The sequence below is a fragment of the Pelmatolapia mariae genome, linkage group LG18 (genome assembly GCF_036321145.2).
Source record: "Pelmatolapia mariae isolate MD_Pm_ZW linkage group LG18, Pm_UMD_F_2, whole genome shotgun sequence".
Classification (NCBI taxonomy): domain Eukaryota; kingdom Metazoa; phylum Chordata; class Actinopteri; order Cichliformes; family Cichlidae; genus Pelmatolapia; species Pelmatolapia mariae.
Window position 1 is genome coordinate 8,790,872 of NC_086243.1, and position 15,493 is coordinate 8,806,364.

Sequence of the window (15,493 nt, forward strand, 5' to 3'; positions counted from 1 at the left end):
GCTGCAATTGTTGGAAACTGGAATTGGCTGAGCCGCGCTACGAATTCTGGGATATATTGGGCCACGAGGGATACACCTGACCCATCCTTTAAATCTGGGGAAAAGGAGGACACATTTGTCGGCCGCATTTGGAGGAGCCTTCGAATTTGGACAGCCTTCGTCGCGTCGCTGTAACATAATCAGCCTACAAATGCAGCCTCCAAATTTGGACACAGCTACTATACCAGAGATTGCTTCTTCTTCTTCAGCATTTAACGGCAGCTGGCATCCTTGTAGATGCATTGCTGCCATCTTCTGTTTCAGTCCATTATTACACTCTTAAATTCTGCTACTTATTCCTGCGTCTTTCAGGATCTTACACAGCTTCAAACAACGCGTTTGACTATTAAATTAGTCGTCGATGATTTTGATAGTCGACGTAATCGTGACTAGTCGTCTAATCATGGCAGCCGTAACACACACGCAAACACAGATGTAGATGATGCTAATTTCCATTGTTACTCAGGAATGAGTGTAAGAACAGCTTAGATTGGAGGGTTCAAGGGAAAAGACTGAGCTGTGTGTCGGGAGAATGATGCTGCTGGGAGAGAGGAAATAGGATGTGGTGAAGGAGGACATGCACACTAAATGTGGTGTGGCAGAGAAGGATGCACGGGACAGAAGGAGATGAAAACAGATGATCTACTTGGCTAACCTCTAACTTGAGTAGCTGAAAGAAGAAAAAATAGTTCACCATAATCTTGCAATAAGTACCCACTTTAAAACCTTTGCATTTGATGTACTTATGTATTATTTTTAATTGGATTTTTCAAAACTAATTTGTACTTAACATTATGTCCATTATTGCAATTGAGGCAGAATGGGTATTACAGAAATGTAGCAAAGACTGCACTTGTGCCAGCATAAGGTAATATGCTGTTTCTCTGTATAGCCCCTGGGATACAGAGGAGAGAGGGTGGTGGCTGTATTGTATTCATTTCAGCATTCGTCTGATTTTGGTTATTAGGGCTTTGTTGAAGCATGTAACTACATACTTCATCTTTGAGCTGTTTATATTTTCATCTTTTAAATAAAGCAATAATAAAGTAATGTGAATACTTTAGACTAAATTGATTGTGCATGTGATCCTCAGGTTGAGATGTCACAGTCGTGCCATTTGGTTCAGTATGTAGACCAGAATAATGTGTGCGGTGTGAACCACAGCTGGGCCAGAAGTTATTTTCTATTTGTTTAAACCAACACCGCCAAAAATCCTCAATGGGCTGTGGTTGTCGAATGTAAACCTGCCACACACACCTTATAACACTCGGAGAAATTCAGTCTTTACAGCAAGTCGATCGAGGACATTTTTCTTCAGTAATGGAGTAAGCTCAGTAGTTTGACAACAACAACTCAACAAATGGGCTGTGGGCTAAAACAAGGTCCGGTTTGACTCAGCTTGACTCATGCGCCACAGTTGGTGCTTATTTATTGACATCTGGCATTTGAAAGTAGATGGAAATTGACAAGCTGAGGTTAGGGACTGTCAAAAGTACACGCAGCATGGGCCTCCGGAGTGTTTTTTAGACATCTTCTTATCTTTTTTTAAATATTAAAACATTCTTCCTATCTGGACTTAGTCTCTTTGTAAACACAATACTCTATTTAAACACTTTTAGACATTTCTTGCTTGTTTTTTCACCACTATTGATTTCCACCCAGACCTTTATTAACAGTCACGCTCTATTGGACTGAGATCTAGTGACTGTGGAGGCCATTTGAGTACAGTGAACTCATTGCCATGTTCAAGAAAAGTTTGAGGTAATTTGCGCTTTGAGCCATGGTGCGCTATTCTACTGGAAGCAGCCATCAGAACATGGGTATACTGTGTTCGTAAAGGGCTGGACATGGTCAGCAACAATAGTCAGGTAGGTGCTGGTATTCAAGTAACACAAAGTATGCAAAGAAATAAATCCCCCGCACCATTACTACACCAATGCCAGCCTGAAATACTGAGAAAGGGCAGAATGGATCCATTCTTTACTCTGATCCTTCCATCTGAATGCTGCAGCAGAATTGGGACTTCTCAGACCAGGCAACGTTTAATCTTTAGTCTTTAATTGTCCAGTTTTGGTGAACCTCAGTTTCCTGTTCTCAGCTGACAGCATATGTGGTCTTCTGCTGCTTTAGCCCATCTGCTTCAAGGTTCCAAGTGTTGTGCAGAGATGCTCTTCTGCATATCTTGGTGGCTTTGTAAACTCTAGAGATTGTTGTGTGGGAAAATCCCGGTAAATCAGCAGCTTCTGGGATCCTCAGTCCAGCCCTACAACCACATTCAAAGTCATTTAAATCACCTTTCTTCCCTATTCTGCTTCAGTTTGATGTAGCTCATTTTGACCATATCTGCAGGCATAAATTGAGTTTTTGCCATGTGAGTGGCTGATTAGGTATCTGCATTAATGACCAGTTGAACAAATGTACATAATAGATATGTAAATAAATGTACATATCTATGTATGAGGAGTTTAAAGGGCAGACATTGATGAGACAGTCTGTGCCAGTTGCAGCATGAATCACGCTCACGTTCATTATGAATTTGCATAAGGACGCAAACACAGAAAATAACATCCTGTCATGGTGAACACTTATTGTGCGTATGTAAACATATATTAGCTGAAATTCAGCTTCTCTGTGATTCACAGTAAAAATACAGAGTCTCAGATCACAGTTACCACCATGCATTCTTTTCTCAGCCAAATGAAACCACTTCAGTGGCTACATAAATTCACTTCTTGCTTAATTTTTTTTTTCAGCACATTCTCTTACAATCACGCTCTGCTGAAGCATTGTGCAACTGCGCGGCATTTGCATACCGTATGAGCTCTGGGACCTACAGAGGAATTACATGCTTATCAAACATCATTTGCTCGAGGAGCTGCATGTCTGTGTGTTTGAAAAAAATGAAGGATTTCAGCTACAGATTGACTGCAAATCCCACTGCAGCTGACATATCCTGGAATTAAGAATTATATTTCTTGCATCATCTGTCGTGTCTTTACACGTAATTGATTAAATTCAGGTTTTAAAGGAACCAGTTCATGCTAAAAATGAATGTTCTCAAAGGGAAAAACATAAAAAAAATCATGGATAGAATTGATAAACCCCATCCAAATCCAAGTGTGTCACATGCTGATATTACAACAATTACGCAAACAAGACTGAGGAAGAGAGCAGTGACACAATATTGTATCTTCCTCGCCTTCATTATCCATCATTTGCTTAATTACAGGCTGCATTCTTGTAATTATCTCCCCAAGGCTTTTTGATTCATTGGCTTGATGCTTTCTTTGCCTTGAAATTGATTAACTGAGCATTTAATAAGGAGTCAGCCTGTGACAGCTAAATGCAAATTAATTGCAGTGCTAATCAGACCTGTGTCCCGAGATGTGATTAGATTTGAATTTGCAAAGGCTTTCTTTCTTTGAACTTGAACAACATAAGATAAGTGATAATGAAACCAATCTAAAGTGTTTTCACATCTTCAGGTAAGGAGCAGGGCTCTCACAGAGACGAATCCTCCGACGTGTCCAGCAAGTGCCTGCCGTGCCGCGAGGGCTGTCCCTACTGCCGGGATGACACGCCCTGCCTGGTGCAGGAGGACGGTGCCCTGAGGCTCTCTGTGGCCTCCTTCCAGGGTCTCTGCATGATGCTGGACTTGGCCAGTATGGTGGTGGTCTACCACTTCAGGAGAAACAAGGTAAGGAGAATGCAAATTATCGGTTGCATGCTTTCTAATGTGGATAGGGACATGCTTAACAGCTTATTCTACTACTTAGTTTAGACTTTGGAGGGAGTTTGGCATGTGTGGTGATGTCAGTAGAGTCAGTAAAGCTCAGAATCTCAATTTTTTTCAGTGCAAAGTTTAGAGAGAATTTGAAATAGACAAAAGCCTAGAAGCACTCTGAGAGAGGAAACCTCCACCAAGGCAGCTAGCTCTGTGGGCAGTTTTTACATTTGAGGGAATCATTTTGTGTTTTGTATACATTCATTTTGCTTTCTTTGTTCTTTTTAAATGTACTTCAAGACGTTTGTAGCGCAGTAAAAACAAGTGCAAAGGCTTTGTTGAAACCCATTTTAATATATACTTGACATAATTGGCAGATTTTAAGTGTAAAAGTGAGGTCAGAGGTCAAATAAGACATGCTATTTGGATGCAAACTATAAAGTGATATGTAGAATCCCCACATACCAGAATCATTTCCTAAATGCTGAAAATACAAAGAAAGGCAGCAGAATTTCAAGCAACGATTTAAAGATAAGATACATTTTATGAAGGTTTGAGCTTATTTTACCTTAAAGAAGAGGCTAAAGTAACATATTAGAATCCACATATATATTCCCTATAATCCTATGTGTTGTCAATAAAAACAACGGCAGTAATACACATAGTTTTTACTTTTTTTTTAAAATAGCTCTATAAATCACTTTGACCTATAGATCAGTCTATTGACCTTGAAGGAGAGGTCAGAGGTCACATGTGACATGCTATTTTACTCTATAAGGTACTTTCTTTATGTTAACAATACACACCACACTTATAAGAATCATAATGTGGAAGCTATAAAATTTTTGTCAGCTTTTGAAAATAACGCACATTTTCATAGAGTGCTAACATGACCTGACTCTACACCCGTATAAGTTTCATCAGAATTCATTCAAAAACTTTCAAGCTGTAGTACAAACATTAAAAATGACACACACATATGCAAACACTACTAAAAGCATAACCTCCTTGGTGAAGAATACCCAAAGAATACCTGAAGATTGCAAGATTACATTATACTTTTTTTTCACCTAAAGACTAAAGTGACCACACTCGCACAAGGAAGATAATACTGAACTGTGTCATTAAACTGTCCCTGTCATGGAATGGCGACCTCTCCAGAGTGTACCTGGATATTTGGTCCACAATGACGCTATGCTGCATATGGTAATAAGCGGATGGATGCTGAAATTGTACGGCATAACAGTTTTAGAGCTTATCCCGAACTACACACTGACAGTCTCCCCTACTCTTCAATTTTGGTCTTTTTTGTGGTTTTGCAAAGCCAAATGGCCTAATTTGAAACCTCCTTCATATCAAAGATTAACTGGAAATGTCAGTGAAATGTCATGGAAAATTATTTTAAATTAAATAAAGACGAAGGTTTCAGGGATTAAATTCAAACTGAATGATTATGACAAACTCACGAAGTTTTGAAAATAGGAACCGCTGTGTTATAGCTGATCATGCCTTCACAGTACTAAGCCATCAGAGAAACGGTAGCAAAAGATCCTCCCTGGCCTCACTGGCAGCATGCAGTTCAACGAATTAAAAGAGGACATTTGAGATTTTGTCCTCAAACAATTTCAGTATGCAACTTAGAAACTGGAAAAAATATATTGCTACATTTACGATATACAGCTGCTTCTTAAAGCATTGCAAATTCACACAAATTTCCATTGTACACCATCTAGAATAAAGCCAAATAAAGACAGACCAGTTGATTTTATCTTATTTTATTTTAATTTAATGTAATTTTTATTGTCTTATTACACTGACATCATTACCATCAACCATACCCAGCCCTCCTTCATTTTAATGTGACATCCTTGCAGTGTAGAATAATAATTACAATCACTCCTCTGGCATTTAAATCTTTCCTGGTGATCTATTTATAGCGACTCGTGTTGTTGCCTCAGAATCTCCCATATTTCCTCACTTCACAAGAGATGTCCCTGGAGGCCTTTGGATTAACATAAAAGACATTAAAAAATCTTATATGTGGTAATGTGGTAATTAAATACAACCCAGAAAAGTTCTGTCGTCACTCAGAGACATATATTTTATATATTTGTGCGATGTATCATTTGTATTTTCCTGCAGTTGCATGCAAGTCGTGGCTGTTATGTCTGACTTGCAGCAGCAGAATCTGAAAGGTAAACTATGGTGGCCCCAAAGGACAAAGCAGATACAAGAGAGAAAATGAATGTGAAGAAAGGCTCACTGCAAATCCAGAACAAATATCAATACAAGCAGCAGCAACATTATAGATACTTTTGCATGCCCGTCAGCAGCCTCAGCGTCTGATACCATCAGGCCAATCATTCTTTTTCAGTATCCTTCAGCAATCCATAAATAACCAAGCTCTCCCTGTCATTGATTCATGAGTTTTTGTCTCTCTCTCTCTCTCCTTGTTAACAGAGCATTCGTACATCTGGTCTCATTCTGCTGGAAGCCATCTTGTTTGGTGCGCTACTTCTCTACTTCCCAGTAAGTGTCCATATTGATCTTGCATGCCACCCACCAGTTTACTGCTACTTCATTTTTTTTTTAATATGAAAGTTCTCAGAAGTCTCAGGGAAACAAGCAGCTGGGTACGTCTGGGTATGCTTTGTCAGGAGAGAGACAGAGTGCGCCCAAACAAACTTGCAAACAAAAGCATGTGTTCGTTGTGATCATGAAATGATGACTAGTTTTAAGGTTTTATTTGATAAATAACTGATGGACCAGTTGCATGAATTACCATGAGGCATGCATGCTTTTGTCCGCACATTGCAGGCAAAATTTTGCACCTGAGCTTAAAGGCCACTCTGTAGAGCACCATGAACAGCCCCTTGTCACTGAGATGGAGAAGAAATAGTGATGGGCATTGGTAAAAGTCTCTCCTGGACGACATTTATAGTGTTATAAAAGAAAAATAGAGAACAAAAACAAACCCCACATACATCCAAACAGATGGAAATAGGTTTGAGACGTGATTTCACCATCTATGAAGCTCTTCTAATGCAGTTATTGGCCATAAAGTAAATATCAAAAGAGAGGTGTGATGGTCAAATCCTAAGCATTACAGGTTTAAAAAGAGGGAAGGAGTGGTCAAGGTCTGCTTTGGCTGAGAAAAAAAACCTTTTCAAGAAAGAAAATCATTTTTCAGTGTCCACTATTTGTCATGTAGTGTGTGGATGTGGATCCCACACGCAGGCTTAGGCACTCAAAGCTCAGTTTTATTGATAGTCCATGGAAATACTTCAAAAGAAGGTGAATGCAAAAAGGTACAGGGAAGATGTGATGAGGCAAATAGCAAGGGAAACTAAGAATCACCAGAAAATATTAAAAACAGAACAAAACTGGAAAGTCCATAAACAAGGCGGTGGGTCAACAACCCAGGACTGGAATACTGGAGTAATATGAAAATATCCCATTAAAAAAAAGCTCATTTCTTCAGTTGTAGCTAGATGTTGTAGTAGTATAGTATAGTAGTACTATAGTTAGGATCATTACAACAACAGAGAGCTGGACATCACAGTTGGTGCGTACTTATAGAATAAGTGCGTTCTCTTCCATGTGTGCTTTTGCCTGTCTGCGTCGGCTGTATGTGCCAGCCAGCCCGTGTGCTCGGGTGACAGCGTGCGTTCTATATGTGTGTATTTACACTTTTGGACTCAGCCCACATTGCACCTGGAGTGCTGCGTCAGGAGCCCATCTTTAGAAGGGAGGCAGATGGAAGAAACCTGCGCGCCGTATAACACAGAGATCTGATGTAGCCAGGGAATTCACTCCTTTCAAATCCTCGCACAGACTGCCAACAGTGGAGCCACTGCTCTTCTCAAACACAAAGCCTGATAGCTGAAAAAATCAGCCAGAAAGAAAGAAGTTCCAATCGCTCGGCTAAGTCTGGGGATAAAGATTTTGTTCTTATTCTAAAGTTACTGGAGTGTAACCGTATGCACGACATTTTCCCCTGAATGAAAAAAAACCAACAAAAACCTGAAGCTGTTTTTTGTTGCAGCAGACAAAGAGCTGCAGGTATTGCATCCTTATGTGACCACACCTTTCTTGCTTTTGCATTCATCCATCCACTCCAGTTTACCCCAAGGATAATCCAGTTCCAAAAATAGCCCCCACCCGCAAAACACTCTGCCGCTCTGTCATCCTCGCACACATGAAGGTCTCCTTTCCCCCACCTTACCTCCTTGTCCCCCACCCCCCTCCTCCCTTCATGTTTTCCTTTGATTACCTCCTCTGCATGTTCTCTCTCTATCTCACCTCTGTGTCTGCCTCCCTCTCCCAGCCTTAACGTTTGTTGCTGTTGCCTATTTTTTTTTTTTTTTTTTTGCTGCCACCACAAACCTCTTCAGCTGCAGCTGCTCTGCTCTGGTGCTCAATGCATTTTTAAACAGTCCATCAAGTTCTAGCACAACTTGTTTTAAAAATACTTCTACTGATTAATTGATGGAGGACGCTTGGGAGGTTGGACGCAAACCAGGAGGGCCACCTTCTCTTCTAGGCAATATAAAAATATGGCTTTTTATCGCAGTCCCCGGTGATTTTGTAGTCCACATGAGTAGTACTGCAGAAGGTTGTGACGCTGTCTGTCTGCCTGTATTGTGTGTGTGTGTGTAGGCAGAGTGGAGGATGGATCATGAGTGTGTTTAGGTAGCTTCAAAGCTTCATATTTTCCCGTGGTCATGTGCATGGATTTGCCATTTGCATGTTTTTGTTTTGCACGGTATGTAGGTGGAAGGAGCAGCACATAAGAGCTACTTTTAGCTCTTATGTTCAGATTTATTGTTTTGCTGTCATGTGAAGCAGAAAGCTGGAAGAAGCGATGAGGTGAAGATGCCAAGTAGGATGCAAACCCTGAAAACAGACTATATTGAGACTGAGGCAGGAGAGACGGATGGACATAAGGAGGAGAGACACTGAAACAGGAGGGAAAAATAACAACCTGTTGAGTAGTTAAGATGTTGTTCACGTTTGCTCCGTCTTTACTTCTGTCTGTTTCAATCCGTTCCAAAAACTAGTTTTTCTTTGTGTATTTTTCTGCTGTGTTACTGGCGCTAGCATTCTTATACTCTTAAACTTTGATTCTCAAGCGCTCAAAACTATTTTACTAACCTCAGGGCTGGAGGATGTGCTCAGATTTTATATGTTATGCTACATTTAAAAGTCATGCTTTCAAATTGTTAATATCACCTTCAAAATACTGTGAAGTGTGAAAAAGAGCGTTTTCACGGTACACTCAAGAAAAACTAAGTGCACCCCATTATTGTGTAGCCTATCGAACCACCTTTAGCAGTAATAACTTGTAGTAATCATCTTCTTCTCATCTCCTCTTCTTTACAACGTTGTTTCAGTTCATTGAGGTTTGCAGGCATTTGTTTATCCACAGCTCTTCCAAGATCCCACCACAGAATTTCAATTAGACTGAGGTCTGAACTTTGACACGATGATTCTTTTCTTTTTAAGCTATTCGGTTGCAGATTTGCTTTCGTACATCAATTTTAGCCAAGCTTTTGTTGTCACAAAGATGGCCACATTTGAGTGAATAATACTTTGGTATACAGAGGCTATCACTGCAAGATGATCCAGATCATAATCCCTCCACCACCGTGCTTAACTATTGGAATGAGGTGTTTGTGGTGATATGCTGTTTGGTTCTCTCCAAATGTGACGTGTGCTTCATCGTCAGACATCTGCACTTTCGTCTCCCGAGAATTTGCTGGGATATCTGCTGGGAAGATCGTGTCATTTTGCTAACACACATCTGAATGTGTCAGACCAGAAAACTGCCAAAATTTCTGCTTTTAGGTGTTCACACTTGCTGATGATCAGTTAAGCGAGTGCCTTTGATTAGCAGATTCTGGCTGCTACGTTCATTCTTATGGGTATACTTAGTTTTTTACAGGACTGCATACAGTATACTTAAAGTGGAAGTGAAGTCTTCAGTCCTGGTTAATTTGGTTAATTTTAGTTAACGCTGGTAACCGTAACTGCAGTTTCATACTTTATGTGTCAGAAATCTTGGGATGGCAAAAACACACTGCTATAGGAAGTCAGGCAACTGGCCTTTTTCCATCATTGAGCAGCTGTGAGTGATTTGAGTTTATGCTCCATGTGGCATTAGTCTGCTAACAGTAGGGTGCAGTAAAAGGAGCAAAAGGAGTTGGTTACCTTGCTGAGAAGCTGGGGCAGCTGCTGTTCTTCATAACAGCTCACTGTAGCTATGTCTTCAAGATAAATTGCTCCATACAATATTTCAAACTGTCAAAAAAAGAAAGAAAAAAATGACCAATGTCTTCTTTTGCAGGCACATTTTAATGAGCAGTGGCTGGTTAGTGCTAAGCTCACTGGGAACTTGTGGTTTGCCAGCTAAATGCTTCCACGGTGAAGCTGCAGTTGAAACTGATGGGTTTGCATTAGGATTAGGTTAATGCAAACCCATGCAGGACCATTTCTGCAAATGTAACCATGGACACCAAGTCTATATTAAAATAAATATATAAATCTGGCAACTGATAGACGTCAGATTCCTATTTTAACAGTATGCTGACAAAAAAGCAATAATTATTCACTTGATACATTGTTAGAAAATGTTTAAATTTTTATATTTAAGTTATAACAATACATTAACATCAACATCACATGTACTGCTGGCTTGCTTTTGGATTCCTCTCTGGGGATTAATTAATGTTTATTTTCAGCAATAGTATTCCATTCAAGTGTATTTATGGATTTATTTAATATATGGATTATTTATACATGTATTGTGTCTATGCTGTTATGTTACCTGTTATTAATTCAATTAAAATTCAAATTTACTTTAGTACATGCAGTTAGCAACTTTAAGCTGTTAAATAACAAATTTCCTTCAAGCCTCTTATCGATAAGTGAGTCATGTTCAGGCTGTTCCCTTAAAGTGCCCCAATTCTGACACACACCTGCCTGCCTTCCAATATCAATTAATTTATCAGCTGCAGTATTAAAGAGGAAGAGCAATAATTCCTTTTCTTGGGTCTGAGATGGACTCTGCTCCCCAGTGTCTCATGACCGGCATACCAATAACAGACTCCGCAAGGTTGTGATGATGATTGCAGATGGAAGGAAAAGCCTGTGAGTGCCATGCTCCATGCTTTGACTCAGTGTGTCACATTTTTAATCAAGAGGTGAGAGAAATGTCTGTATACCGGAGCTGAAGTGAGTGTGAACAGAGCGAAGGCTGAAAATAGGGATGTTATGACAGTTTAACCGCTCGCTGAACCACATTTCTGAAATTCATCTTGCCACTTTTAAGACTGTATTTGATTATGAAACAATCACAGCAACATTATCAGTGATGAGGAGGTAATAAGCTGCAGATTAGTTCCTGTGACATTTGTTATGAGTCACGTTGAGACTTGGCTCTGCTTTCAACTTCCTGAATACCTGCATAAGATGCTGTGAGATTGAATATTTCTGTCCTTTCATCTTTCTGTCTTTGCACCATAGTCTTTGCTCTTCATTTCCGTGGGTAAAATAATGTACACTGTGATTCATATTCCCCACTACACTTTAGCTTCTCTTCTCTGTTAACGCATCTCACAGCCAGACGGTTACAGCCTCGGGGTTGGCTGGTTGCTCAGCTGGGTTTGACACAGATGTTCTGCTTCTTTTCTAAAAAGGAAAAGAGGTTACAGGTGTTGTTGTTACTTAAGCTTAATTAAAGCAAATGGCTGTTGTCTTTTGAATACCAAAGCATTGTAAGAGCCGGAATAAATCACTCGCCTTACGCCTCAGAGATGCATTTATGCCGCTTATTATGTTGTACCACAATAAGTCTGAAATTATGTGGTGATTACAAAAAGCTGGAAAGCTATAACCTTCTGTTTTTGGTTATTGTAAAACAACTTACATATATAAAAAACCCAAGCATATAATTCAGAAAGTATTTTTGTGCTATAACATTGTTATCCCCAAACAAGCTCCTCGACCTGTACACTGTTTACTCTGCTGCGCTATATCACAGACTGAAAAACTGTCACTTCAGCTCCCTATCCTGTTCTGACTACACTGAGTTCAATCCAGCCACAGCACACAAAGTACCTAAAGACCTGGACCAGCAGTCTAGCATAGGGCTCACATATATATTTTTAAAAAAGCATCATCTTATAAAAAGGAGTAATTGTATAGTCTTCTTTCTACTCGAGCAGTTATTGTCAAGGTGTGTAGTGGAGAAAATCCAACTGCAAGACACGCATGCAGGTTGAAAATAAAAGTAGGATGAGCGTTTGTTGGCTAAAGCAAAAGTTCAGCAAATACCAAATTCAGAAAAGGGAAAGAAAACAGAACGAGGGGGTGAGTTCAACAGGAGGATCTGACAAAGGAATAAAGGGGAAGAACTAGGATTGGATATAAACAGAGGATAGTTTACTCAGTGTGACACAGCTGGGTAGATAGAAACATGGCATGGCTATGATAAAGACACAGACGTACAATTTATTTAATCCCTCAATGGTGAAATTCACTTGTCCAAATACTATATTACAATATAATATGCTATATTATATTACTATATTTCCAAATACTATACTATGTATAAATGGTTACTATATACAGCACAATATGTATATAAATCTACATATTACCCAGTTTTAAGCTATAACATATAACACCAAAAGTACTTTACATGTGCAATGTAAACATATGCAACGGATGCAAAACATAAAAAAAGACATTGAAATTTTGTTGAAACAGATACTAAGTGTGATGCAGGTCTTTCACTCTCACTTGCGTTTGCTTTTCAAACCACATTTAACATTTTTAGTCCTTATGCTAGACTGAAAAGAAACCCGTTCTAGACCTGTAATCAAAAAGATGGCTCTGTGGAAAGTGGTAGTTACTGATTAATTACTGTTCATGTATGTATATAGTTTTAGCGGATAGGCGGGGTTAGGGTCAGCGTTTACCTCAACACAAAGTCTCAAAACAGTTTGGCAATCGTAGCACGATCTCACAAAAGATCACACAAAATTCCTTCCGTTACAAAAAAAGTTTGTGTATTCATTCAGACCACACTGAACGGAGAGATTACCCCAAGTTGGAAAGGTGTCACGCTTCGATAGTATTTTCTTTGCTTCAGTGGGAACGTTGCCAGAGTCACAGGACTGAATCTTCAGAGCAGAAGCTGGGATTCAGGTCACCGAAAATGTAACATGTGGCTTCCCGCTGTGTTGCACACTAATGAAATGAAATGCAACCGTAGAAAGAGAAGTGCAAATGGAAGCTTGGATCCTTACAGCATGAGCCTTGTCTCTGCAGCTTCTGCTGTTACAACCTCTTCTGCAGCGGTAATAGGTGTGAATTAACTTCACATCATGCAGAAAATGATAGGCTGACATTTTATCAGCCATCGGCAAATTCTTTATTGCTTTGTTGAAACCGCTCAGAGAGACAAATCGTGACAGGTTGGACCGTACACATTTAGAAACACAAGTGTGTCTATACATGCAAATCAATGTGCAGATAAACATCACTAAACACGCTCCTAGACCTATAAAGGAATAAGCTCTCAAATTCCTCACATCAAACGTGCTCTGGAAGTTGACATATGAGCCGCATAAAGCTAACAGATGAGGGAACTGTGGAGGCGTTAGATATTCGTGAGGCCAAATCCACCTCCAACTCTGCTTCTCGTGTGCTTACCTTATTTGTGTCTCTGACTTCCTTCCTGTAAATATGAAAAATAATCAGAGTCCTATGATGTGTTTATGAGATGTGTGAAAATTAACTCTGCTGTGCATTTTTGTAGGTGATGATCCTGTACTTCAATCCCAGTGTGTTTCGATGTATCCTCCTGAGGTGGGTTCGCCTGCTGGGCTTTGCCATCATGTACGGGACCATCATCCTGAAGCTCTACAGGTACCGTAAATAACAGGCCATAAAAAAACAAAACAAAAACAAAACAGTGGACATAGCAGCCCATTAGTTTCTAGACTCCACAATTTGAAGCTGCTTTTTCAATAAGGTGAACATGTAAAGCACAACCACAGACACCACTTATCAGTCCAAAAAGCACGAACAACGCAAGTACAGTCAACCCTTTCTGGCATTTCTTATCATTTCTATGCCGATGATACTGAGTTGTACATAATAATAATGGATTGCATTTATATAGCGCTTTTCGAGACCCTCAAAGCGCTTTACATTACAATTCCACTATTCATTCACTCTCACGTTCACACACTGGTGGAGGCAAGCTACAGTTTTAGCCACAGCACCCCTGGGGCAGACTGACAGAAGCGAGGCTGCCATATCGCGCAATCGGCCCCTCTGGTCGCTAGGGTGAAGTGTCTTGCCCAAGGACACAACGACCAAGACAGACAAAGCTGGGGATCGAACAGGCAACCTTCCGGTTACAAGATGAGCTTCCTAACCCCCTGAACCACGATCGCCCTATGTCTTTTAAGCCTCACCGGATGGATAGGCTGTCCACCCCGCTAGTGCTTAACCACAATTAGTGATTGTCCCACAATCAGTATTAATTTTGACAGCAAGTTTTGCTTTAGTTTTTTTTAGCTTTGGTCATAATATAGCTATCTAAATTCTTTTAGTTTTAGCTGACTAAATATCATAATAATTGTCATACACCAAAGCTAAGGTTGATTCAGTTAACTGTAGTGTAAACTGTTGGAGAGTGTTAGTGTTAATGTGTTCTTAACAATGTTATCCCCGTCTGAATGTTATGTTGGAAACAGGTTCCTGTATGTGATGTGGCTAACTGTTAGCGTCTCAGAAAGTGGTCATTAAATGTCCTTGTCATGATAAGTCTGTGGCAGGCAGGACGCAGGACCCAAATGCAGGACGCTCAGACGGAGGAATAAACTCAAAGAGGCTGCTTTATTGCAGTTGCAGAAAAAGACTCCACAAACAATAAACTTGCAAAAACAAACCAAAACTAGAAACTAATACAAAACACTAGGAAACCTGGAGACAAGAGACTAGGGACGAGGAGCACGGAGGGAAACACACAAAGCATGAGGGTGTGGATGACGTTGACGATGCGACGCAGACAGAGAGAACCACAAGGCTTAAATACACAAACTGACAACGAAAGGATGGGGAACAGATGATAACACAACAGGAACAAATCAGAGCTAACGACACACAGGAAGCAACACAGACTAAACTCAAGACACGTAAGCTTAACACAGACATCAGATATGGCAACAGGGAGGAAACATAGATGAGGGACCAGGGAGAAACAGAGACACAGAACAGAAACCAAACCCTAAGAACAAGAAAATCTTAAGAATTAACCTGAAACATAAAATAATAGTAATAAGAATAAAAACCACTGAGTCAACAGACTCAGGACCATGACGTCCTGATAAAGGCTCTGAATTTCCAAGCATCATGAGGTTATAACATAAACGTTTGTCATGTTATTACGAAATGATTTACGAAACATCTTATTTTTATTGACATCAAATGGGAACTGTGTCCATATGTCCCTGACATTTTCCACATCATTTTATAAACATCACACATTTAATAACAGCATTGTTCAATTCAATTCAGTTTTATTTATGCAGTACCAAATCACAACAACAGTTGCCTCACAAGGCACTTAACTGTGTCCTTTTAATTTTAATTTAATTTTACATCAAATTTACATCCACAAAAAATGAATTATGCCACATATATTATGACATCATT

The 15,493-nt window shown here is 39.8% G+C and overlaps 1 protein-coding gene across 1 annotated transcript in view; it reads left to right on the plus strand.

Annotated features, from left to right (window-relative positions):
• The window catches only part of LOC134617131 (metabotropic glycine receptor-like), an 82,352-nt gene that overhangs the window by 44,709 nt on the left and 22,150 nt on the right, over positions 1-15,493 (plus strand). Inside the window, exons 4-6 of the mRNA XM_063462324.1 lie at positions 3,525-3,736; positions 6,224-6,292; positions 13,587-13,696. Of these exons, the coding sequence (XP_063318394.1) occupies positions 3,525-3,736; positions 6,224-6,292; positions 13,587-13,696 (391 nt within the window). The remainder of the gene's footprint in view (positions 1-3,524; positions 3,737-6,223; positions 6,293-13,586; positions 13,697-15,493) is intronic.